Here is an 18,737-nt window from a genome sequence, read left to right on the forward strand (position 1 = left end):
TCGAATCAAATCAAAGGCAGGTGTCGACTATTGCCGTAGCACCTGTAAACACACGGAACTCATCAAAGAGCCGAACCTCTTTTTTGAACAAACAAAAACAAGGGGGTGGTTGAAAGGAGAGGAGAGGAAGTGCACAGGGCGCAGGGGAGAAAGGGCAAAAGAACAAGAAGCCAGTGAGCTGAATCATTGCCGAGACTGACGGGCCGGGCGGATGTGGCTGGTGCGCTGACTCAGCCCAGTCGGGATCTGTGCCGGCTATGAAGAAACCCGGCTGCGGATCTTTTACGGCGTATTTCGGATGATTTCAAGTCTTATGATTCTGCTGAGGATGCTCTATACAGGAAGGGGTTCACTCCCTCGGGTTCTTTACAAAATCATAGATGCAAGAAAAAGAAAGAGAGTAGAAGGAAATTACACGTGTATTAGCTGCCGCTCAGGCAGAAGATAGTATGAGGGAAATATTCGTGAGATCGTGAAAAAAACAAACAAACAACAGATATGACGTCGCCAAAGGAAGACAAAACGGTTATAATGATGTATGGATATGCAAAGTGAGATAGATGGCATGGTCCAGCTGATGCGTGATTAGTTTCCGCTGATCGGCCATTCGTCCCAGGTCGTGGATGGACGCGCTGTCGATTCCGCACTCCGAGGATCGGCAGATCAGGCCTGGAGTAGTCGTGCACCTCAAAAGGCCTCGGTTGACGGTCTCTCGCTAGTGTGACCACCAGCAGAGAGACCATCGTCTGTACTAAATGGCCGCACGTCTGAGACTGTCGGACTGGCTTCAGAAGCAGCAATGAAGCTGCCCCGATTCGAGGAAGTCAGGGTATGTGGCGGCGGACTGCCGGCACTGCTGCGTAGACTACCATTACTACCACCCCAGGCGCCGCGGCGCAATTTCATGAGGGCACTCAGCGACATCTCGTCGTCGAGATTGCCCATGTCCACGAGCTGCGCCAAGCCAGGACTGGCCAGAGAGGCGTTGGAGTGCCCCGCGCCGTGGGCTTTCAGCGAGATCATCGAGTTGCGCGTGCTCCATTCGCTGCGCTCCGTGATAGGTGTCAGACTGGGTTCTTGGAATTTGCCGCCGCCGCTGTGGCTGCGCGAGATACCATCCACGCCACGCGGGCCAAAGTATCCGCCGTTGGTGAGCTCGGAGTCAGAGTCACAGGCGCCGTGCGCTTGGGCATAGAACCCGAATTCCTGGCCGTAGAACCCTTCGTCGTCGTTTTCCAGTGCTTCGGCGTTGGCGGCCGCGACGATTGGGTCATCGTACAGCGCATCGTCGTCGTAGATCAAATCTTCGAAGGCGTCCTCGTATGTCATGATATCGGCTGCCTGACTCAGGCGGCTGTCGTCAGACATGAGGCCCGGCTCGCCTGTTTGCGAGGCGCCAGAGACGCTGTCTCGTCCAATAGATTTCTCGCTGACGCTAAAGGTTCTCTCAAATCGGCTTTTAGTGGCTGCCTCGTTGGCTGCGAACGCCAGCGCATGATGTAGCACTTCCAGGTTTTGCTCTGTCAACACGCCGCCGTGGCCTCGTGTAGGACCCATGTTGGGGATCGGCTCGCCCAAGGGTCCACGCTTGATTGAAGCAGTAACCCGGTAGTCACTGGCCACACTAGGCATATGCTTGAGACCCGGATTGCCATCCTCTTCCACGACGCTCTCTTTCGCGACTGAGTCATTGCGGCGGAGTTTTCCGTCATCTGTAGAAGGAATGGGAACGACATGCTCGCCAGCAGGGTTTGGAGCAAAGAGATGGTTCGATTCGTCGTCGAAGATGGATTCGTCCACCTTGTTTTCATCATCTCCCGCAAGGGTGAGGTCCCCAAAATCACCGTCGTCGAAATAGAGATCGTCGTCGTCATCCTCTAAGGTCTGGGCTGGATTACTGCTCATGGAGAAGTGTCCCTGTCGTTTAGTCTCCGAAGATTCGGGAGGCACTTGCTGTGACTGTTGTGTCGCATTCCCTCCAAAGGGGGAATCCTCATATTGGTAGGACGCGAACTGGCTAGGCTGGGGAGCAGCGGGAGTGATCGGGCTGGCCGCGACAGGTGACAATCCAGGTACGGCCCAGGACTTGACCTCACCGTTGACATCACGAGAAACCGAGAGGGTATTGTAATCATCATCGTCATCATCATCATCAGCATCCGCATTGACACCGGGAATTCTCTCCTCGAGACCGTCGACATCATCCAAGATTTCGTTATCGAAGTCATCGTCAAAGTCATCAAAAAAGCTCTGTTCCAATCTGCGCGCGGCTGCTTTCTCCTTGTGTTTTTCTTCTAGAAGCTTTTCCTGTACAGAAGACTCTACGCCGTTCATGTCGAAACTGAAGCGAGAGGCATTGCTCTTGAAATGTTTCGGCAGACCTGAGAGCTGTGAAGGGACATACGGGATGGTGTCTTGATCTTGATCCTGAGTGTCCGCCGGCGGAGGGCTTGTCTTCTTCGGTGAATCCGAGGCAGGCTCTGAATCCGGGGGCTGGCGGTGTCTTCGTTTTGGTCTGGGAGTCGAGACGGAAGCTTCCTTGCAAAAACGGGTATCGACTTCTCGTAGCCAGGCTGAGATTGGTTCGTCAATAATGTAGACTGAAGATAACCCTTGTTCTCGACTTGTAGCACATTCTGATCATCTTCGAAATGTTCTTTAAAAACTGGTGAGTGATCACTCAGTCTCTTTTGATGATCACTCCATGGAGATTTTGGATCTGGTCCTCCCGACTGCGACGGAGACGGTTCATGTGCACTCTGAGTGTTTGCATCTGGTCCTGATAGATTGCGCCGCGGGCGAGGGGCAGAGAAGTCATGTACGATATTCCCTCGAATTCGCGGGTCATAGTCGTCTGGAATAGCAGGAACCAAATTCTGCGCCCCAATGTTGGCATCGTCGGTCCGCGAGCCGGGCACCTGAGAAGATCTCCGGCGAGCAAGAAGAGACATGGGGTTTAGCAGATGAAGCATTGCCTTGCCGGACTTGTGATGTGTGTGGTCCGCCGAAATATCACGATCCCCAGCCCGGCGTGCCACAGCACCAACCCCCTCTGCTTTAAACTCCTTTTGCATGTTTTGTTTATCCGGGGATGACTCGTCGGGTGAAGCCCTGAAACGAAAGTGGCCCGTATTGCCCGCCGCTGCAGTGGGCGACCGTTTTTGTGTGTCCACAGGCTGAGCCTGCAGCGTGCGTAATCCCTTCCCGCCAACAAAAGACCGACGAAAAGGTGAGTTAGGCTTGGAGTTCGGCTCGCCCTCGCTCGCCTGGTCTTGCTGTGGACTTGGGCTCGGGAAGGGCAGTTGGGAGTAGTCGGATGAGATCAGGGCCGGTTCTCGATCGCGCTCCCCGGGGCCGGAACTCGAATGGGGACGATGTTCCGTTTCTGTGAATGGAGACGGAGCAGCAGGGCTGAACGACGAGGAGAGCGCTGTTGTGGATGTAGTGATATCTAGCTTGGCAGTGTCGGTCTCGAGCCGCGAGTCGCTCGTTGGAGGTGGGGGAACGTCAATGAAGGGAGCATCGCCAAGTGTCCTGGTGAGTATAGGGGTATCTGGGAGCGCTGGGAGCTGTAGAGGACTGCCAACAGGGCTCTCGTTTCCTCCTTTCGAGGATGTTGGCGGCGGGATGGGCAGAGGGGGTGCGGGTGGTACCGCAGAACGGCGTTGGTCGCGGCGCCAGTAGGCGAAGGTGGGCATGGTGGCCGGGGCGATTGAGGGCCTCCCACAGCGGGCATAGGAGCCGAGTCGAAGTTCTCAGCAGTGGGAGTCGTCCATGGCATTCAATCGCTGTGCTGAGGGGTGGCCGACTCACGGTGAAAGAGAAGAAGAGAGAGAGAGAAACAACAGGCCGCGCATTCAGTCTCACACATACCAGAGAAGCCACACCGGGAGAAAGTAAGCGATTCGGCGACGCGTGTTGAGCCGCAGGGGAAAAAAAGAAAGGTTGTGTCGAGAGCGATCGAGAAGCACGGTCCGAGATAAAAATGGAAACGTGCTCGGCGGCCGATCAGGTTGCATCACCTCGTGTTGATGACCACATCTGGTAAGTGTGGTCAGGACTCCAATCACCATCGGCCGGGGAATGTTTACAATCATGCTATCGAACTTGCAGAGGGTGTTCTGGAAGGGATCAGCCCATTGGTAAATATTCCGCCCAGCTGGACTGTGTTTTGATTCCATATTTACATAGTCAGAGGGAGATAGCGAAAACCATCAAACCCCAAGATCGCGTTGGCCCTCCTCGCCGCATCTCTAATCTCAGTTCTCTCACTCACCTCAGTGCCTACCCTGTGAGAATTTGCCAGTCCGTTCTTGGATTTGAATTCCTCGAGGTCCTGGGCAGGGTTCACCGGGTAGGAGCGCAAGCATCCGCCCGGCCCATGATACAGATCTGTCGTGGCATTGAGCCGATGTGTGATAGCAAAGGGATTTCTCCTACCGGTCAATAAACATGCTCTTGTAGCACTTGCGGGACTCGGGGTCCCCCCATCGCACCAACGAGCCACCATCCAAATGAGGCCCAAGATTGAACGACGTATCATCAGGGCTGCCAACCTTTATTTTGAGCAATGGAAGAGCCAACGAAATCGCCTACATACCTACCGTACTTATAGAAGGAGGAAGAAGTGTTGTTTCCCAGACCAGGTAGTATATTGTTTCTTCGCATGGTGTGCAATGGTACGTTTCAGCGTCGGTAGCGTAGTGTGTTACCTAGTGTGCAAGTATTTATAGGGTTGGAACAACGCCTGAATTCTCAGATCTACTCCGAATAAATAAACAAAAATAGCGAGCTGGTCTATTCCCTCCGTATTCTACATGGATATCCTGATAAAAGAAAGAAGCCAAGAACACCCCACAACGATGAAAACAACAAAAACTCCTAACGAATGCTCTGCCGCCAGCGATCAATCACATCACGTTGTGTGGGATCGGTAGGCGGTCTCGCCATGTTCGGCCCACAGCCATTGGCATACATCCCATTCATGCCCATCATCAGCTGGTTGTAGGGATAGGCGTTGGGATACATCATTCCCTGGGCCTGCTGTGGCATCATCATGGGATAGCCCATGGACGGCATCGGGTACCCCATTGCCATCGTGGATGAAAATTGCTGCATGGGCATGAACATGGGCATGGACATGTGGGGGTTTGCATATGGGTGTGTTGCTGTGTGCTGGAGGAGATCGTGCGAGGATTTGCGGGCAACAGGAACATGGGACGAACGCGTCTGCGGTAGGGCGGCCATGCTTCGATGGGCTCGGGGTGCCTTGTTGGGATTGCTATTCCCGCGCTGGGCGCCGCTGCTCTCCTTTTGGAGTCGACTACGGCGCTGGGCGAGGGTTTCGTTGTCGTTGTCATTATGATGGGCGGCCTTTTCCTTATCGGGTTCGGCGTCGTCTTGGGGAGCAACTCCAAGCCGGGTGTCGAATTCCGCTAGAAGTTCACTGGCGAATTCGCTGTCGGCTGGGTTCTGTCCTCGAAGTCGTCGCACGCGTTCGGCAAGTGTTTCTCCCTCTTCACCGCTGTCTGCCTCCTGCCCGGGGGTTTCACTCTCATACACCGCTGGGGCGGATTGATCTGGTTGAGGAATGGGCTCACCCCGTAGCCGGGCACGACGTGTGCTCAGCGGTTCATTCTCTTCCAGCTGCCGCTTCTCCATCAGTCCCGCCGGGCGTTCCTCCTCCTCGACTTCAGCTTCGGTCTTGTCCGGGTAGAGCATGGCCAGCGGCACGTCGTCGTCATCTGCAGTGTCGCGACTATCCCACGCCAGAGTGACTGGTCGCCGGCGTCTTTTGGCATGTTGTTTTTGAGCCATATCGTCCAGCTCCAGCAGTGTGGCTTGCATCCCATGCGTGGGCCTGGGCAGTGCCGTCCGCCGCCGTTGTTGCATCTCGTGTTTCCGTAGCTGCAGCTCCGCTAGTAGGGTATTTGGCGGTCCGACATAGTCAAAGAACCCTGCCTCCTCTTCCTCCTCTTGGTCGGGTGTGTGTTCCCCATCTTCTGAATGCTCCTGTTCATCAGAGTCTTCATTCAAATCATCGTTTGGACGTCTCTCATCGCTTGAGTCCTCATGCTCGCTTCCATTGTTGGTGCTCTGACGTTGTCCCATGGTGTTCCATTTACTCTTCGTTTCTTTCCCTCGTGCTTTCGCATAAACATATGACCCGACGTGGCCAGCAATAGGATGATCAGTGAACGCCGAGACTGGCGCGCGTGCCGAGGCGTCAAGTATGCTGTCCAAAGTCGCAACTGCGGAGTCCTGCTTGACCTCGACGTCGAGCGAAGAAGTCGGTTGTTGTTCAAGAAAAACACTCGCACGTAGATGCGGTAGAGGTGTCGACTGTCGGCGTTTGTTCTGGTGATCGGCGTTGGGTTGCTGGTCAGGCCTGGGTAGCCATGCCGTCGACTTTCGATTTTCGGCAGGAACGGAGCCCACAAGCTGTGTCCGGCGCCTCTCGCGGTCTGTAATTGGTTTGCGGGATAGTTTCGGGGGTAGATTGAGCATGCGCGGCACGGGTGCAGGGTAATATACCATGTGCTCTCCCGTCTGCGGCTCCTTGTACGATTCCGGCTTGCTGGCCAGAGGCGGTCTGGTCAGGGAGATCCGGCGCGCTAGAGAGTTGGCTCGATCCGCTGGTGAGAAATGCACGCCATCAAAATCAGTAAAGAGAGTTCGAGCTTCCTGGTAGGTATCATTCGATGCAGCCGACGATGGGCGCTCGATCTCCGCCACAGCGGCATCGTAGTGGTTCTGGTAGAGCAAGGCGTTCGAGGTGTACGCAGACGTCTGCGGCGGCGGAAGTACAGGAAGAGGGGCCAGATGGGAAAAATCGCCGTCCTCGTCGTGGATCGACTCCGAAACATGGGCCAGGTACGACCCGGATGCAGAGCGCTGACGCGGGGCCGAAAGAATCGAGCCATGAGGGGAAGATGAAGCAGCAGCAACGGGCGAGAATGTTCCATTCCGGAGATTCACCGAGTTGGACGCGGAGCTGCAGGATCGTCTCTTTTGTTCCTGGTCCATTCTGCGGATCTCACTCTCAATGTCGGCCGAGCTGGAGCTCAGCTGCTCCGCACTCTGCTCCAGTCTCTCTACATTCCCCAGGTAGGCGCCCTGCAGCGACTGCAGGTCTGGAGTCGGGTGGCTGAGGGGGACGGGAATGTCGCTGGAGGCGCTTCGCAAGGGCGGATCGGACGAGGAATGCCGGGCGACAGTCGTATCGAGCGGAGGAATGTGGCGGGGACTGCGTTCGGGGGTGGGATCGGCGGCGGCGGCGTAGTCATCGTCCTCCACGATGTCGTAGTCGGTGGAAGTCATGGAGTGGATGAACTGCCCGAGACTGGGCGGGGACGCATGGCCGGGGGCAGGCGAGGGGTCGCGTGAGGCGCCGGACGAAGCGTTGGACGCCAGGTCGTAGTCGACCTGATCGACGGCGCTGTACACCATGATAAGCCCAGTCACCAGAGTCGTGGGTTGGGTTGGGTTTGAGGGAAGGGAGGGAGGAAGAGGCACTAAAAAAGTCGGGTCAGGAACGACTAGTGGCCGCACGCGTGTCACCCATGGCTAAATTTGGGTCAGCATGAAGGAGGAAGAAAAAACCGGGCATTGCGCAGTTAGTGAGTTAGCCAAGCCACTGTGACGGAGTGTCACGGCCGGCGGTTCTAGACTGTCGATCCCTGCTCGAAATCGACCCGGGGGTTCTTTCACGATTTACTTCCAATAATGTGACTGCTGGATCGTTTACTACTGCCATCGAAGGTGGAAAGGTAGTTAATCCTCATACTCCGACCACACCTCGGGCGCTGGATTGGCCACGACCTTCTTGGCCACCGGCACCTGCTGATCCAGCCCCTCGATCGTCTTCAAGTTGGGCAACTGGCTCTCGCGCTCCGCCAACAGTGCCGTGATATGGTCGTCGTACAATGGGGACCGCCCCTTTTTGTACCCCGTAATCTGCAGCGACTGCAGGCTCTGCGGGATACTCCCGACGAGTGTCCATGAATCCGCCGGGATCGGCACGCGCCTGCTGTCTACTCGGTCTGCAGAGTAGTTGTAGAAACGTTCGTATTTCGGCTTGGTGAATCAGGCCGTGCCCAGGGCCAGAAAGAAAAAGGCCTCGATGCCGATTCGCAGGTGGGTGAGTTTCTGAAAGTCGGCCAGTCCAGGCGACCAGGACTGCACACCAATATCCCGCAAGTCTAGAGGCCATGGTTTTCCAGCAATATGCGCCCCGTCCTCGGCGAGGGACTCCTCCGCTTCGTGGCTGTCCTCCCATATTTCCCGCTCGATTTCATCGTCCCAGCCGACATCATCGCATAGTTCATAGTCGTCAGACTCTTGCCAATACCAGTTCGATGAAACACAGGCGTCAATGTCTAGGTGAAGAACCTCGAGCGTTGTACATGCTTCAGGAGCGCACATGTCATGGGCAATGGCGCTACTAAGCTGGGTCTTATCCAACTTTCACGGACCCCAGCCGTCAGGGTAAACTCGGTCAAGGCCTTGCACGACTCGATCGACCGCTTCAGAATCCGCCAATCGAGATTCGCGTTTGGAAACCGGAGCCGACGAATATTGGATGATCGGTGGGCCGGCTCGATGGCGGTCATCCATTCCGGGCATTTGACAGCATGCATAGTGACCGATTCGATGGCGGGGAGGCCCATGATGGGTCTCAGGCTTGACCAGATGTCAATCTTGTGATAGCCAAGGGAACTGGCCCAACCGCGACCGTGCGGGATGATTGTGATGTCTCGAAGATTCCTTGAAAACGGGTATTTGCTCGGCTTAGCCCCGGAGCGGCGCAAGATCAGCTCAGTCGGCCTCCTGGAGAGCATAAATTCTTCGCCCTGGTCCCTTTTTCTATCCAAGATAGACGGAGTGCGCATCAGACACGTTGTGGCCATGGACTGTAGTCTGGGACACACGGTAATCAGAACTGCGCACAGCGCATCGCCGATATTTCGATCCACATCGTCGCGATCTTTGTGCGAGGAAGGTAGTGGGCTAGCCTTGCTGCCCTCGGCAATCACTTTCAGCAAATAGAACACATGCTCTTCTATCGGTTTAGGAAACCGGGCTGCTTCGGTGGCCTGTAAAAGTAACTGCTTATCCTCGTTCGTCAAGGGCTTCTTATGCTGCTGGCGATCTTTGGCCAGGGTGTCATTCCAGAGAGTATTGCTGTCGAGTTCGATATGACGAACATAGTCTCTGAGCTGAGGGTTGCGCAGCATGGACAAGAGAATGTACAGGCCCCTTTCAAGGTCGGCGCTCGAACAAAGACGAATACGACGATATCGCCGGCGAGCGTTCATGTCGCACAGGCGGTGCAGGACTTTGCATGACCTCGCCAGGGCCGCGAAATCGCGTTGCAAGTCCACATGCGACACGATCAGGCGCAGTATGTCCTCAGAAAAATCGAGGAGCGGCAACATGGTGGACGAGACTCAACGAGTGGAACAGACTGAGGGGTTCCTTGGCAGAATTTACCCTTCTGCCAGGGACGAGTGCGATACAAAAAATTGAAGGAGCGATGGATGGTCGTATACTTCGGTAGTTAGTTAACTACGTGACTTGCTGACAAAGGACGCGTTCAACTCTCCGCCAAAGTACGCGTCTCTTTTTCCAGTTGATGCTCGACCACATCATGTCGTACTATGATGTCGACTCTATCTTGACAGACGCCCAGGTATGTATTGTTACTCTTATATTGGTTGGACAATAACTAACCTCCACTCCAGAAACTGCCCTGTACCTTCGAGCTGGAGGTGCCCGGCCTGGGCATCCTCGAAGGCAACCCGGGAGAAGATGTCTGTCTTTACAAAATCAATTGGACCGTGCTAACCCCATCCAGATCAAAGCCGGCACCCGCATGGATCTCCCACTATGGCTGGGGGAAATGCTCTCGATCGGGTAGGGACCTCTTCCGAGACCATGCCCATCAGCAAGTAACCTGACTCAACCACCAGAGCCCGACTGGGCACCTCCCGTCTCGTCACGCTGGACATGCCCGACGCCCTGTCCGAGCGAGTGATGAATGCGTTAAAGGCCGATCCTCGCACCGTGGACTTGCGCGCGCTGGCCCCGCATTTCTACAGCCTGAGCGAGCGCATCCTCGAGATCTTTGAAGAGGAGGAGATGGTCGATGTCTTGAGTGATGTATGCGTGTTGCTACTTATTTTTCAGTCTAAACCGCTGATTCGATGCGTTCTAGACCTTTAAGAAACGGGCGGCAGAGATTGCAGACCACGCCCATAACCCGCGGGGAGCAATGGGCGAGGGCGTGGATTTCCTGCGCGGTCTGGATGAGACGGAGCGGCAATGTTGGTCATGGTCTTTCTTTTTCCCCTTGGGTCTTACTGACATGAATTCTGGCAGTATTCCGGTCGGCTCATGACCGGGCCAAGGAGATGCGCATCTGGTCGAGAGAAGCGAAGCGAAAGTAACTAATTGATTGTGACGTGGATTGGGATTCCGACTTGACAGGTGTCGCTGGACGTGTCGCAGGAGCTATGTGGAGACGAAGCTTAACTGCTGATAAACAACAATGATCAAACAGTCGAGACATCACATCACGGAGTTGTAACTAGTATACTGAGTTTGTCGACCCCTAACTAAACTAACTAATTAAAATCCCAGCGCAAGGGAATCTGAGACGGGTCTTGCTCCACGGGCCTCTTCCGATTGGCGATGATGGTGTTAGTGAGGCCGTTAGCCCGGTCCACTAACCCTCTTTCTGCCAGGGGAGGACCTGAGTGAGAGGCTGGGACTCACAATTGGGCATGGCCGTTGATTCCAGAGGCTTTCTTTCCATTCTTCTCGTGGTTCTCCCTTGATTTATCGTCATTCCTTCCAGTCTCCCCCGCGACCACGAACCACCACCACAACAAGAGCAACAACTAGAACAAGGCCGTTGTGGGGCATGATTATTTCCCCGTTCGCATCCTTCAGACTCATCAACTGGCAATCACACTAGCTTGCGTCGCGCAAGCCTTGGATTGCCCCCACAGTTCGCCCGAGCTCTGTCTGATTGCTAGATTTTCTGCATCCCTCGCTTCTTGCAGTCTATCCATCAATCCAATAATACAGATGCCGGGTCTCTGATTGCCTCTTCCCAGGGATCGATCTAGCCGGGGAATTATTCATGCTGCGCATTGATTAGATGCACCGATTATCATGGATCGAAAATCCCACAGGCGGAGCTCTGGTGCCTTGCACCAAGCTGCTCCTCCTCCCGCCGGGATCCCCGTATATCATCCCCAGCCCGCGCCGCAGACTCGCAGCGTGTCGAACAAGTGCCGTTCCAGTCGTGAGTTCACTATATCTTCTTTCCTGTTTTTCCCCTTATTTTCTGTTTCGGTGACTGACCTGGCCATGAACTCTAGACCCACCGGACCGTCCTCAACATCCATCGCTTTCCCGCGTCAAGGGTCGGAGCAACATGTATACGCCGCCGCGAATGAGTACCGAGATTTCTTGGCTGAATGACCAGTCGCCGATCGGTTCCGGCACAAGGACCCCTCCGCAGTGCAGTAGGTCTCTCTACCCATACCAGTAGTCCATGAATGCTGATGGTGCTGTCTACCTAGAAACCCCCGAGAATGGCACCCCGACATTGGTGAACCCTGCATCGGCTCTCTTACAAGATCTACTACATGAACAACGCGCACATCGAGGCTCCCGAGGGCCTGCGTCTGTGAACTGGGAGGATGATAATGGTCCGCGGACCCCCAAGGGCGCCGGGGTGCCGGACGACAGTGCTTCCGAGAAGGCGCGGAAAATCAGCGATGCTCTCTCAGCTAGTCTGAGGCAGCCGCGAGAAATGGGAATGCGCGAAATGGACCAGGTAGGTCAACCCCGAAGTATTCTATAGCTTGTCTAACATCCAGTGGCAGTATATTTCTAATATCAACAAGCTCAACTTTGATTTGAAGCTCGAGGTTTTCCATCGCGCGCAACAGATGGGTGTTATGGAAAAGAAACTAGTGCGCATGCAGGAGATGGAAGATGAGCTCGAGCGGATGCATGAGTTGGAAGAAGAGATGGAGGAGCTTCGGGCCGTCAAAAAAGATAACGAAGGGCTTCGTGCCGCGAACGAGCAACTCCGCCGGGAGCTTGACAAGCGGGACCAAGCAGTCACTGAGGCTGTGGAATTGATCTGCCAGCTGGAAGCCAAAATTGAAGAGCTCGAGACCAGTGGACAATCCTCTCGGATGTCTACTGTGGATGTCATGGACATGCCGACGCCAAAAGCCCAGGATTTTGTCGTCGATATTCCGGAGAGGACTTCATCCAAGCGAGGCCAGAAGAAGCAGCAATCTATTGAGCCTCGCCAGCTCACCAAGGCCCCTTCATTTCTACGGGACGACCACAAAAGCACGGCCACCCTGCGCAGTCTTTATGCTCCAGAGACCAACGGCTCGACGGTGAGCCAACTTACCAAATCGGAGAGCTTCCAGACATTGAACGACACAGCAGAGCCCGGGTCGCCCCGATTGAGCGTTCTCAGCGAATGTAGTGAACTGAATCCGTTCGATACCCCGTCGAGGTGGGATGACTTCGACCAACTCGAAATCCCGGTCCGGCAAGAAGCAGCGTTATCAAGCACTGCAAGCCTGGACAGCAACGCGCCTCCGATGCACCGAGAGGAAAGCAAAGAAGAACAGATCGATCGCTGGATGGAGTCACGGCCCGACATGTCCCAAACTATCATCGCCAGACGGAAGAACCGAAAATTCTCCGATGCATCGAAGACAGACAATCCCAGCTTTGAGAGCGTCTTCAAATCTAGCCGACGCCCGCAACCGGACACGGTTTTTGGGGGCGTACGACTGCCTCCCACACCTGACACCATGAGCACAGCCAACGCCCGCGTGCACAATGGCTCGAATGGGAGTGTTGCAGTCGACAGAAGTCCCCAGCCGGAGAAGACCGCATTGTTTAGCGGGCCGCGGCTGCAACGGCCACGGTCTGCAGACGCGCTCACGACTAAGCATAGCTTCAACAGTGAGCTCACAGATAGCATGCAGACAAACTGTAGCGATACACCTCGTCTGGGAATGACCATTGCCGAATCTCCCACTATCTTCACGTTCAACACCGTCGCCGCCAAGGCTAGCGTGCTACTTGGACCCGGAAGCCCAAACAACATACAATCATTTGCTGATTCCCTGCACCATCGCCAAGGGTCTAAGGATTCTTCCAAGGAGGAAGCACGACCGGCTCGTGCTACTCTCAAAAAGCGAAACCCCAACCCGCCCAAAGTTGCTACTCCGGAACGTCGTCCGCCGCAGCACGACCCCTCGCCTCCCCTGACACCTCAAGACTGGCTAGCAGCCGCATCGCAAAGTCCCCAGTCTCGGAAGGAGCGGACTCACGAAAGTCAGCCCCAAGAGACGCAGGCTGGGCCCGCGCGCATCGTCAGCAGAGCTGCGTTCCACGATGCTCGCAGCATCGATTCCTATCCAACCGAGTCCGAGGCTTCCATCATCCCAACGCTGGACATGCACGGCCTCGATATGTTGCAACAACCCGTCCCTGTATCCATCCCTGTTCCTATAGCCGAGCCACAGAAAGAGCAAGACCCAGCTCCCCGCCGGCGCCTCAGTTTCCGTCCCCGCTTCTTCAACCGCTCCACCGGCGGCGGATCTCGCCGTCTCCAATCCTCGCCCATGGGCCACGATTTCATGGACGACGACCCTGAAGACGGCGCCCCGGCGCCCAACATCCCGAAAACGAGAAACCCACCCAGTGCATTTCGCCGTCCTACATCCCAACTCTTAATGGACCACGACGGAGGCCAACAATCATACACCTACTCCTCCAGCATCCCCACCACCGCGGAAGGATTCTACCAACTCGGTTCAAAAACCATCCCCCGCTCCTTCACCGAATCAAACAATATGGCCATGGCGTCCCTACATGCATCGAACTCAACCTCGAACCGCCCCTCAACCTCCCACAGCATGGACCACAAGCGCCGCACCAGCTCGCTCAGTATCTTCGGCTGGATGAAAGGCGTCAGTGGGAAACGCTCGGAGCCCGCAACTCCCATAACCTCGGCGGATATGAAAGAGCCGCGTACGCTGTCGCGTCTTTCGGCGTATGAGAATAGTGATCATCCGACTTCTCCTTCACCTTCCGCTTCGCCGCTTGTGCGTACGTTTAGTGTGGAGAGCTTGGATGCCCCTGTTGTCAGACCGAGGCCTTCATCTGCCGCTACGGGTCAGTATGAGGAGCAGTTTCGGAAGCCGAGGTATATGGGTCGGAGGGCCAGAAGGGGGTGATCCTTCCTCGCACGAGTTTCTCGTTTTTGACCTTTTTCTTCATCTTCTTTCCCTCTATGTTATATGATACCCCACACAAGTTCTCTTTACCTCTCCTACTCCTAGAGAGTAGTTCAACCATTTCCTGCATTTTGAAGGGTGTCTTCGACTTTGTAATACGGATATTGATATTCAAGTTTCCGCTTTGGAAAAAGGCGTGTTTGGGGGAAATGTTTGTTTTGTGACTAGCGAAGTCTTTCCTGCTGGCTCAGGCGAGACTTTCTCTTATAGTTATTATTTTATGGGAGATTTGGTTGGTTTTTGATGGCTTCGTCTAATCATGTGTTATTGGCTTCTTCACGCGCGATATCTCTTCGAGTAGGATGAATTTATATTCTAGTCATAGCTTGATATTCTCGATACGTAATATATTCTCAGCTTCATCCACATTATTGAGGTCCTAAAAGATCGTCCGCGCCATAATGCCATTACGTTACATTGAGTAACTAGTGTTAGGCGAGAAGAAATATCGTCGCGATATAAAGCCTTTGCATTTGCGAACCGGCAGTAGCAAAAATGCACTGTGAACCATTCTCAATGTAGCCCGGGTAGCGGACAATGTAGTCCGCGTATAGAGTCCTATTTATAGTGCATTATATCAATAGTCCGGAACTAGGCTACGACGGGATGACCTTGACTTCCCGTTTGTTCCACGACTTATTGTACAAACCATAGCACACACTATCCGCTGGAATTCCCCCCACATTGCACTCCCGTGGTGTCATCGGCTTGAGATTGTGTGGCTCTTGTGTGAGCCTCGGAATAACCTTGAGAACATTGTTTCGGCCCATACCGGTGTAGTCATTCTGATTAACACTCATGGAAACATGCTCGTCCCACCATGCTGGACAATGCGTTAGAAAAGCTCAAAGGCTTGTGCTACAAGGAGGGAGTTCATGGTAACGAACCGCAAGCGTTCGGAATGCTCTCGAATGGGTAGTCAATGGAAAACATAATCGATTGCGCACCAACCTGGCCTATGGCACACATCAGGGCTGGAGTTGAGAAGTGGCCGGAGGTAGTTATAAAGAGCTGGTCGCCAAAATAGTCGCTCACGAGCTTGTCCTTTCGCATTGGCATGTTGGGGAAGCGACCACGATCCAGTTTATGATCAATGCGATAGAGGTCGTAGGGACTGGATTCGAGCCAAACTGTAAATCAAGATCCTATTTTCAAAGTCGACCATAATAAACTCACATATGCTCGCCCATGTGGCCGAAGATCACCTTGAGATTGGGAAAGCGATCCAGCACCCCATTCGTAACAATGCCCAAAATATGCATGTTCAGGCGATCCGCATAGCCCAAGGCCGAGAAATCCAGCCATGAACGACCATCCCACATGAGCTTGTGAATAAGCTTATTAGATGGCCGGGGGTGCATGTAAACGGCGGCATTCAGATCATTCGCCTCTTTCCAGAAGACATCATACTCAGGCTGGTCAAAGTAGAGCATCTCATTACCGTCTGCACCGGCGCTCTGGTAGTCGTTAAGCAGCACACCGACGAACCCTTTCTTTTCTGTCATACAACGCCGGAGCTCAGCTGCTGCCTGAGCAGGGTCATGCATGCTCAGGGCCGCGAAGGCGGCAAAACGAGCCGGATCCTTCATCACCTCAGCTTCAAGTCGATCATTCGCCAGGGTAGCTTGGGCTTCGGCCATGGCCTTGTTGGCGATTCCCTGGCATCCAGGGGCGTTGAACGAAAGGATCATAAAATCTACACCGTTCTCTTCCATCTGCTTCAGACGCATGTCATGAATATCAAGCAATTCGCTGGTCAGGCGGGAGCCCGTCCCGGGCGCAACGAACTTGCCCGGATCATTGTTGGTCAACTCCTCTGGAATTGTCCAGCATTCTTCGAGTGCAATCTTGCCAAGCATGATGTATTCTTGAACCAAATGCAAGAATCTATGTTCCGTGTACAGGCAAGTCTTATGGACGAGGAAGGAGATATAGACGGGAACAACAGATCAGACAGATTTATATGCTCTCCGGACTAGAGTTGCAAAGGATCCCCATAAATTAATACTACTCAAACCTGTTATAAGTGCACGATGCAGTAGGATCCCCGCATTCGGGGGGGTAAGCGTTCTCCGCCTTTAGTCTTTGGGAAACCTTCTCAGGATCCGGGGAGATTAGACACATTGCCGGATTACCTAGTGTAATGTATATGACCCGGGTAATGTGGATATACGGTACATATTTCACTCACCTCTCCTGGTCGAGTGATAAATAATTATTTTTTAAGAATAGATCTAATCTTCCTAGAACGATTACATCACGTAGTATATCGTACATTACTTGAAATGACAATATGCTCCCCCATCAGTGCTTCTCCGTACCTAGACAGATTCCTCCATTACAATATTCATTCGTCATATTTCCATTCCAGACCCCGCCCGCGTCACCTTTACCTGGACTCCTTTAGAGTCTAGCTTTGGCGTTGCCACTTGGTAATCATGTAGAAATGCCACATCACTTGCGTCCGTCCTCCAGAGTGTCATGTCGAATTCTTGGACCAGTGCCGCGATCACAAGGTAGAGCTCTGCACGAGCAAGTTCAATCCCCAAACATTTCCGCCCGCCTTTGGAGAATGCCATTTGAAACTTGCGACATTGTCGTCCTTCTTCTCCAAGCCAGCGGCCCGGATCGAAGGTAAATGGGTCAGGAAAGACTGACTCGGCAGTGTGCGCACTTAACGTGGAGATGCTTATCGGGGTTCCCGGCGGTATAGTATATGTTTGAGAAGCTGTCGTTGGAGATTTGACGTGTGAAGATGGAGAGTAAGTTAATGATTCCGGGGCAATGCGCGCAGTTCGGGCTGTCACCCCAAAAGAGAGACGGTTGCCCTCTTCGATCACGGCTGAAAGATATGGCAGCTTTTCCAGCTCTGTCCAGCTACCGGTTGAAGCGGTGCTGAGCTCAGTGCGCAATTTGTGAAAAATCATGGGATTTGCCACTATGTGGTAAAATATTATCAAGAGCGTTTGAGCCGGCGATTCAGCTCCTGCCAGGATCAGTAACGCACCCTCTTGTTCTAGTCGAAGAAGAGTCTTTTCTGAGTCTGGCAAGGAAGGGTCATCCAAAACAGAATCATATACGGACTCTTTGCCGGTTGGTCCGAGAAATTTATCACTCGCAGCTCTGGACTGTTTTGATCTCATGATCTCGACCAGCTCGGCCCGCACTCTCTGGTTTATATGTTAGTGACGAAAGTAGGTCTAGGAAACACTTCGGCTGACATCAAACAGATGAAACAAGTCAATCAAACCGGGAGGCATCATCGGTCTGCTGACTGAATGTGGAAGAGACTCCAAGAAGTCTGGAATCCAAGGGAGGTGCTTATTCAAGTGGATTCCCTGTAACAGGCTCTTGCTATTGCTACGAAGCTCAGCTGCTTTGGTTTCATCCGCTAGAATATCCGTCTGGTGGGCGAATAAAAAATTAGTAACCACACTAGTTCTTATTAGCTGTTCGTCATATTTTTTTTTAAAGGATATGCTAGGTAGAAACATACTCATTGGAGAAAGCAAAGAAGACATCTGATAAATTGACTGGAGTTTCTGAGGATGCATGTTGTCCAATCAATTGACACAACTGATCGACCTTTTTTAATATGAGACGTTCGAAGAAAAGGACATTCCGTTTAGCAAAAAAGGTTGCTAACGCGTCGCGTCGCAGTTTATGCAACTTGTAGTCTGCCGTCGTTCCGACCCCTCCGGGAACGCGAAGTGATCTGAGCTGGTGCTCATATTTGTTTCTTGGGACCATCGACGGGGCATAGACAGTGTCTAAGTACCCAACGTCATTGATATGAATCTCATCCGGAGTGATGCGGATTATGGGTCCTGACGATCATGAGATATTTTCCTTTTCATCCGCCACCTCAGAGGACATACCATAATTTTTATGCAATTCTTGGATCTTGAAAATGTACTGTCCTGGCTTGATAACATCAAAATAGAATTCATACCACCAAGTCGATGCCGCGAGGCGTGGTCCTGGAATGGCAGCCAAAGGATGGAGGTAAAGGCGCCGAATTACTTCGGCCACTGTCCATAGCAACAACAGGACCATACTAGTCTCTATTATGTCAATTAACGCCATCGAGGCTGGTGATTTGGGATCAATAATGTAGAGCTGGCTTTTTGTTTCCGGTGCGGAGAGGTGGGGTTCACAAAAGAAAGGGGAAGGGGTTGAAGGAGGAGGCTTAAACAAAAGAGATGATGTAGTGGCTTAAGGCCTCCCACAGTCTAATGAGCCTTTTCCCCCCACCTGCCAACTTTTAAAGCTATTTATAGCGTCATCCCCTGTCTGTCTATAGTATAAAGTGGCTGGCCGTCAATCTCTAATTACCCAATTAAGGTCTCCTGCTCTCCTCTGGATTTCCTACTCTCTAATCTGGTCTTG

The 18,737-nt window shown here is 53.4% G+C and overlaps 6 protein-coding genes across 6 annotated transcripts; 1 reads left to right on the forward strand and 5 right to left on the reverse strand.

Moving 5' to 3' along the window:
• Positions 1-687: 687 nt before the first annotated feature.
• N7510_008978 (uncharacterized protein) lies at positions 688-3,698 on the reverse strand (the record flags this gene model as incomplete). Its single annotated transcript, XM_056980903.1, has 2 exons — positions 688-2,573; positions 2,612-3,698. The coding sequence occupies 2 exons, from the start codon at positions 3,696-3,698 to the stop codon at positions 688-690; spliced, it is 2,973 nt and encodes a 990-aa protein (XP_056831112.1).
• Positions 3,699-4,881: 1,183 nt separating this feature from the next.
• Positions 4,882-7,449, reverse strand: N7510_008979 (uncharacterized protein; the record flags this gene model as incomplete). Its single annotated transcript, XM_056980904.1, has 1 exon — positions 4,882-7,449. The coding sequence occupies one exon, from the start codon at positions 7,447-7,449 to the stop codon at positions 4,882-4,884; it is 2,568 nt and encodes an 855-aa protein (XP_056831113.1).
• A 324-nt stretch (positions 7,450-7,773) lies between these two features.
• On the reverse strand, positions 7,774-9,437 carry N7510_008980 (F-box protein; the record flags this gene model as incomplete). Its single annotated transcript, XM_056980905.1, has 3 exons — positions 7,774-8,029; positions 8,174-8,391; positions 8,475-9,437. 3 exons carry the CDS (start codon positions 9,435-9,437, stop codon positions 7,774-7,776), a joined length of 1,437 nt encoding a protein of 478 aa, XP_056831114.1.
• A 197-nt stretch (positions 9,438-9,634) lies between these two features.
• Positions 9,635-14,288, forward strand: N7510_008981 (uncharacterized protein; the record flags this gene model as incomplete). Its single annotated transcript, XM_056980906.1, has 10 exons — positions 9,635-9,691; positions 9,744-9,812; positions 9,857-9,915; positions 9,972-10,161; positions 10,217-10,325; positions 10,642-10,704; positions 11,165-11,311; positions 11,388-11,534; positions 11,592-11,848; positions 11,898-14,288. The coding sequence occupies 10 exons, from the start codon at positions 9,635-9,637 to the stop codon at positions 14,286-14,288; spliced, it is 3,489 nt and encodes a 1,162-aa protein (XP_056831115.1).
• Positions 14,289-15,221: 933 nt separating this feature from the next.
• Positions 15,222-16,207, reverse strand: N7510_008982 (amidohydrolase family protein; the record flags this gene model as incomplete). The annotated part of the gene is made up of 2 exons (XM_056980907.1): positions 15,222-15,462; positions 15,525-16,207. 2 exons carry the CDS (start codon positions 16,205-16,207, stop codon positions 15,222-15,224), a joined length of 924 nt encoding a protein of 307 aa, XP_056831116.1.
• A 495-nt stretch (positions 16,208-16,702) lies between these two features.
• Positions 16,703-17,611, reverse strand: N7510_008983 (Cytochrome P450; the record flags this gene model as incomplete). The annotated part of the gene is made up of 3 exons (XM_056980908.1): positions 16,703-17,286; positions 17,356-17,518; positions 17,570-17,611. 3 exons carry the CDS (start codon positions 17,609-17,611, stop codon positions 16,703-16,705), a joined length of 789 nt encoding a protein of 262 aa, XP_056831117.1.
• Between the last annotated feature and the right edge of the window lie 1,126 nt (positions 17,612-18,737).

The sequence above is a fragment of the Penicillium lagena genome (genome assembly GCF_028827675.1).
Source record: "Penicillium lagena strain IBT 129212 chromosome Unknown utg000006l_segment0_segment0, whole genome shotgun sequence".
Taxonomy (NCBI): domain Eukaryota; kingdom Fungi; phylum Ascomycota; class Eurotiomycetes; order Eurotiales; family Aspergillaceae; genus Penicillium; species Penicillium lagena.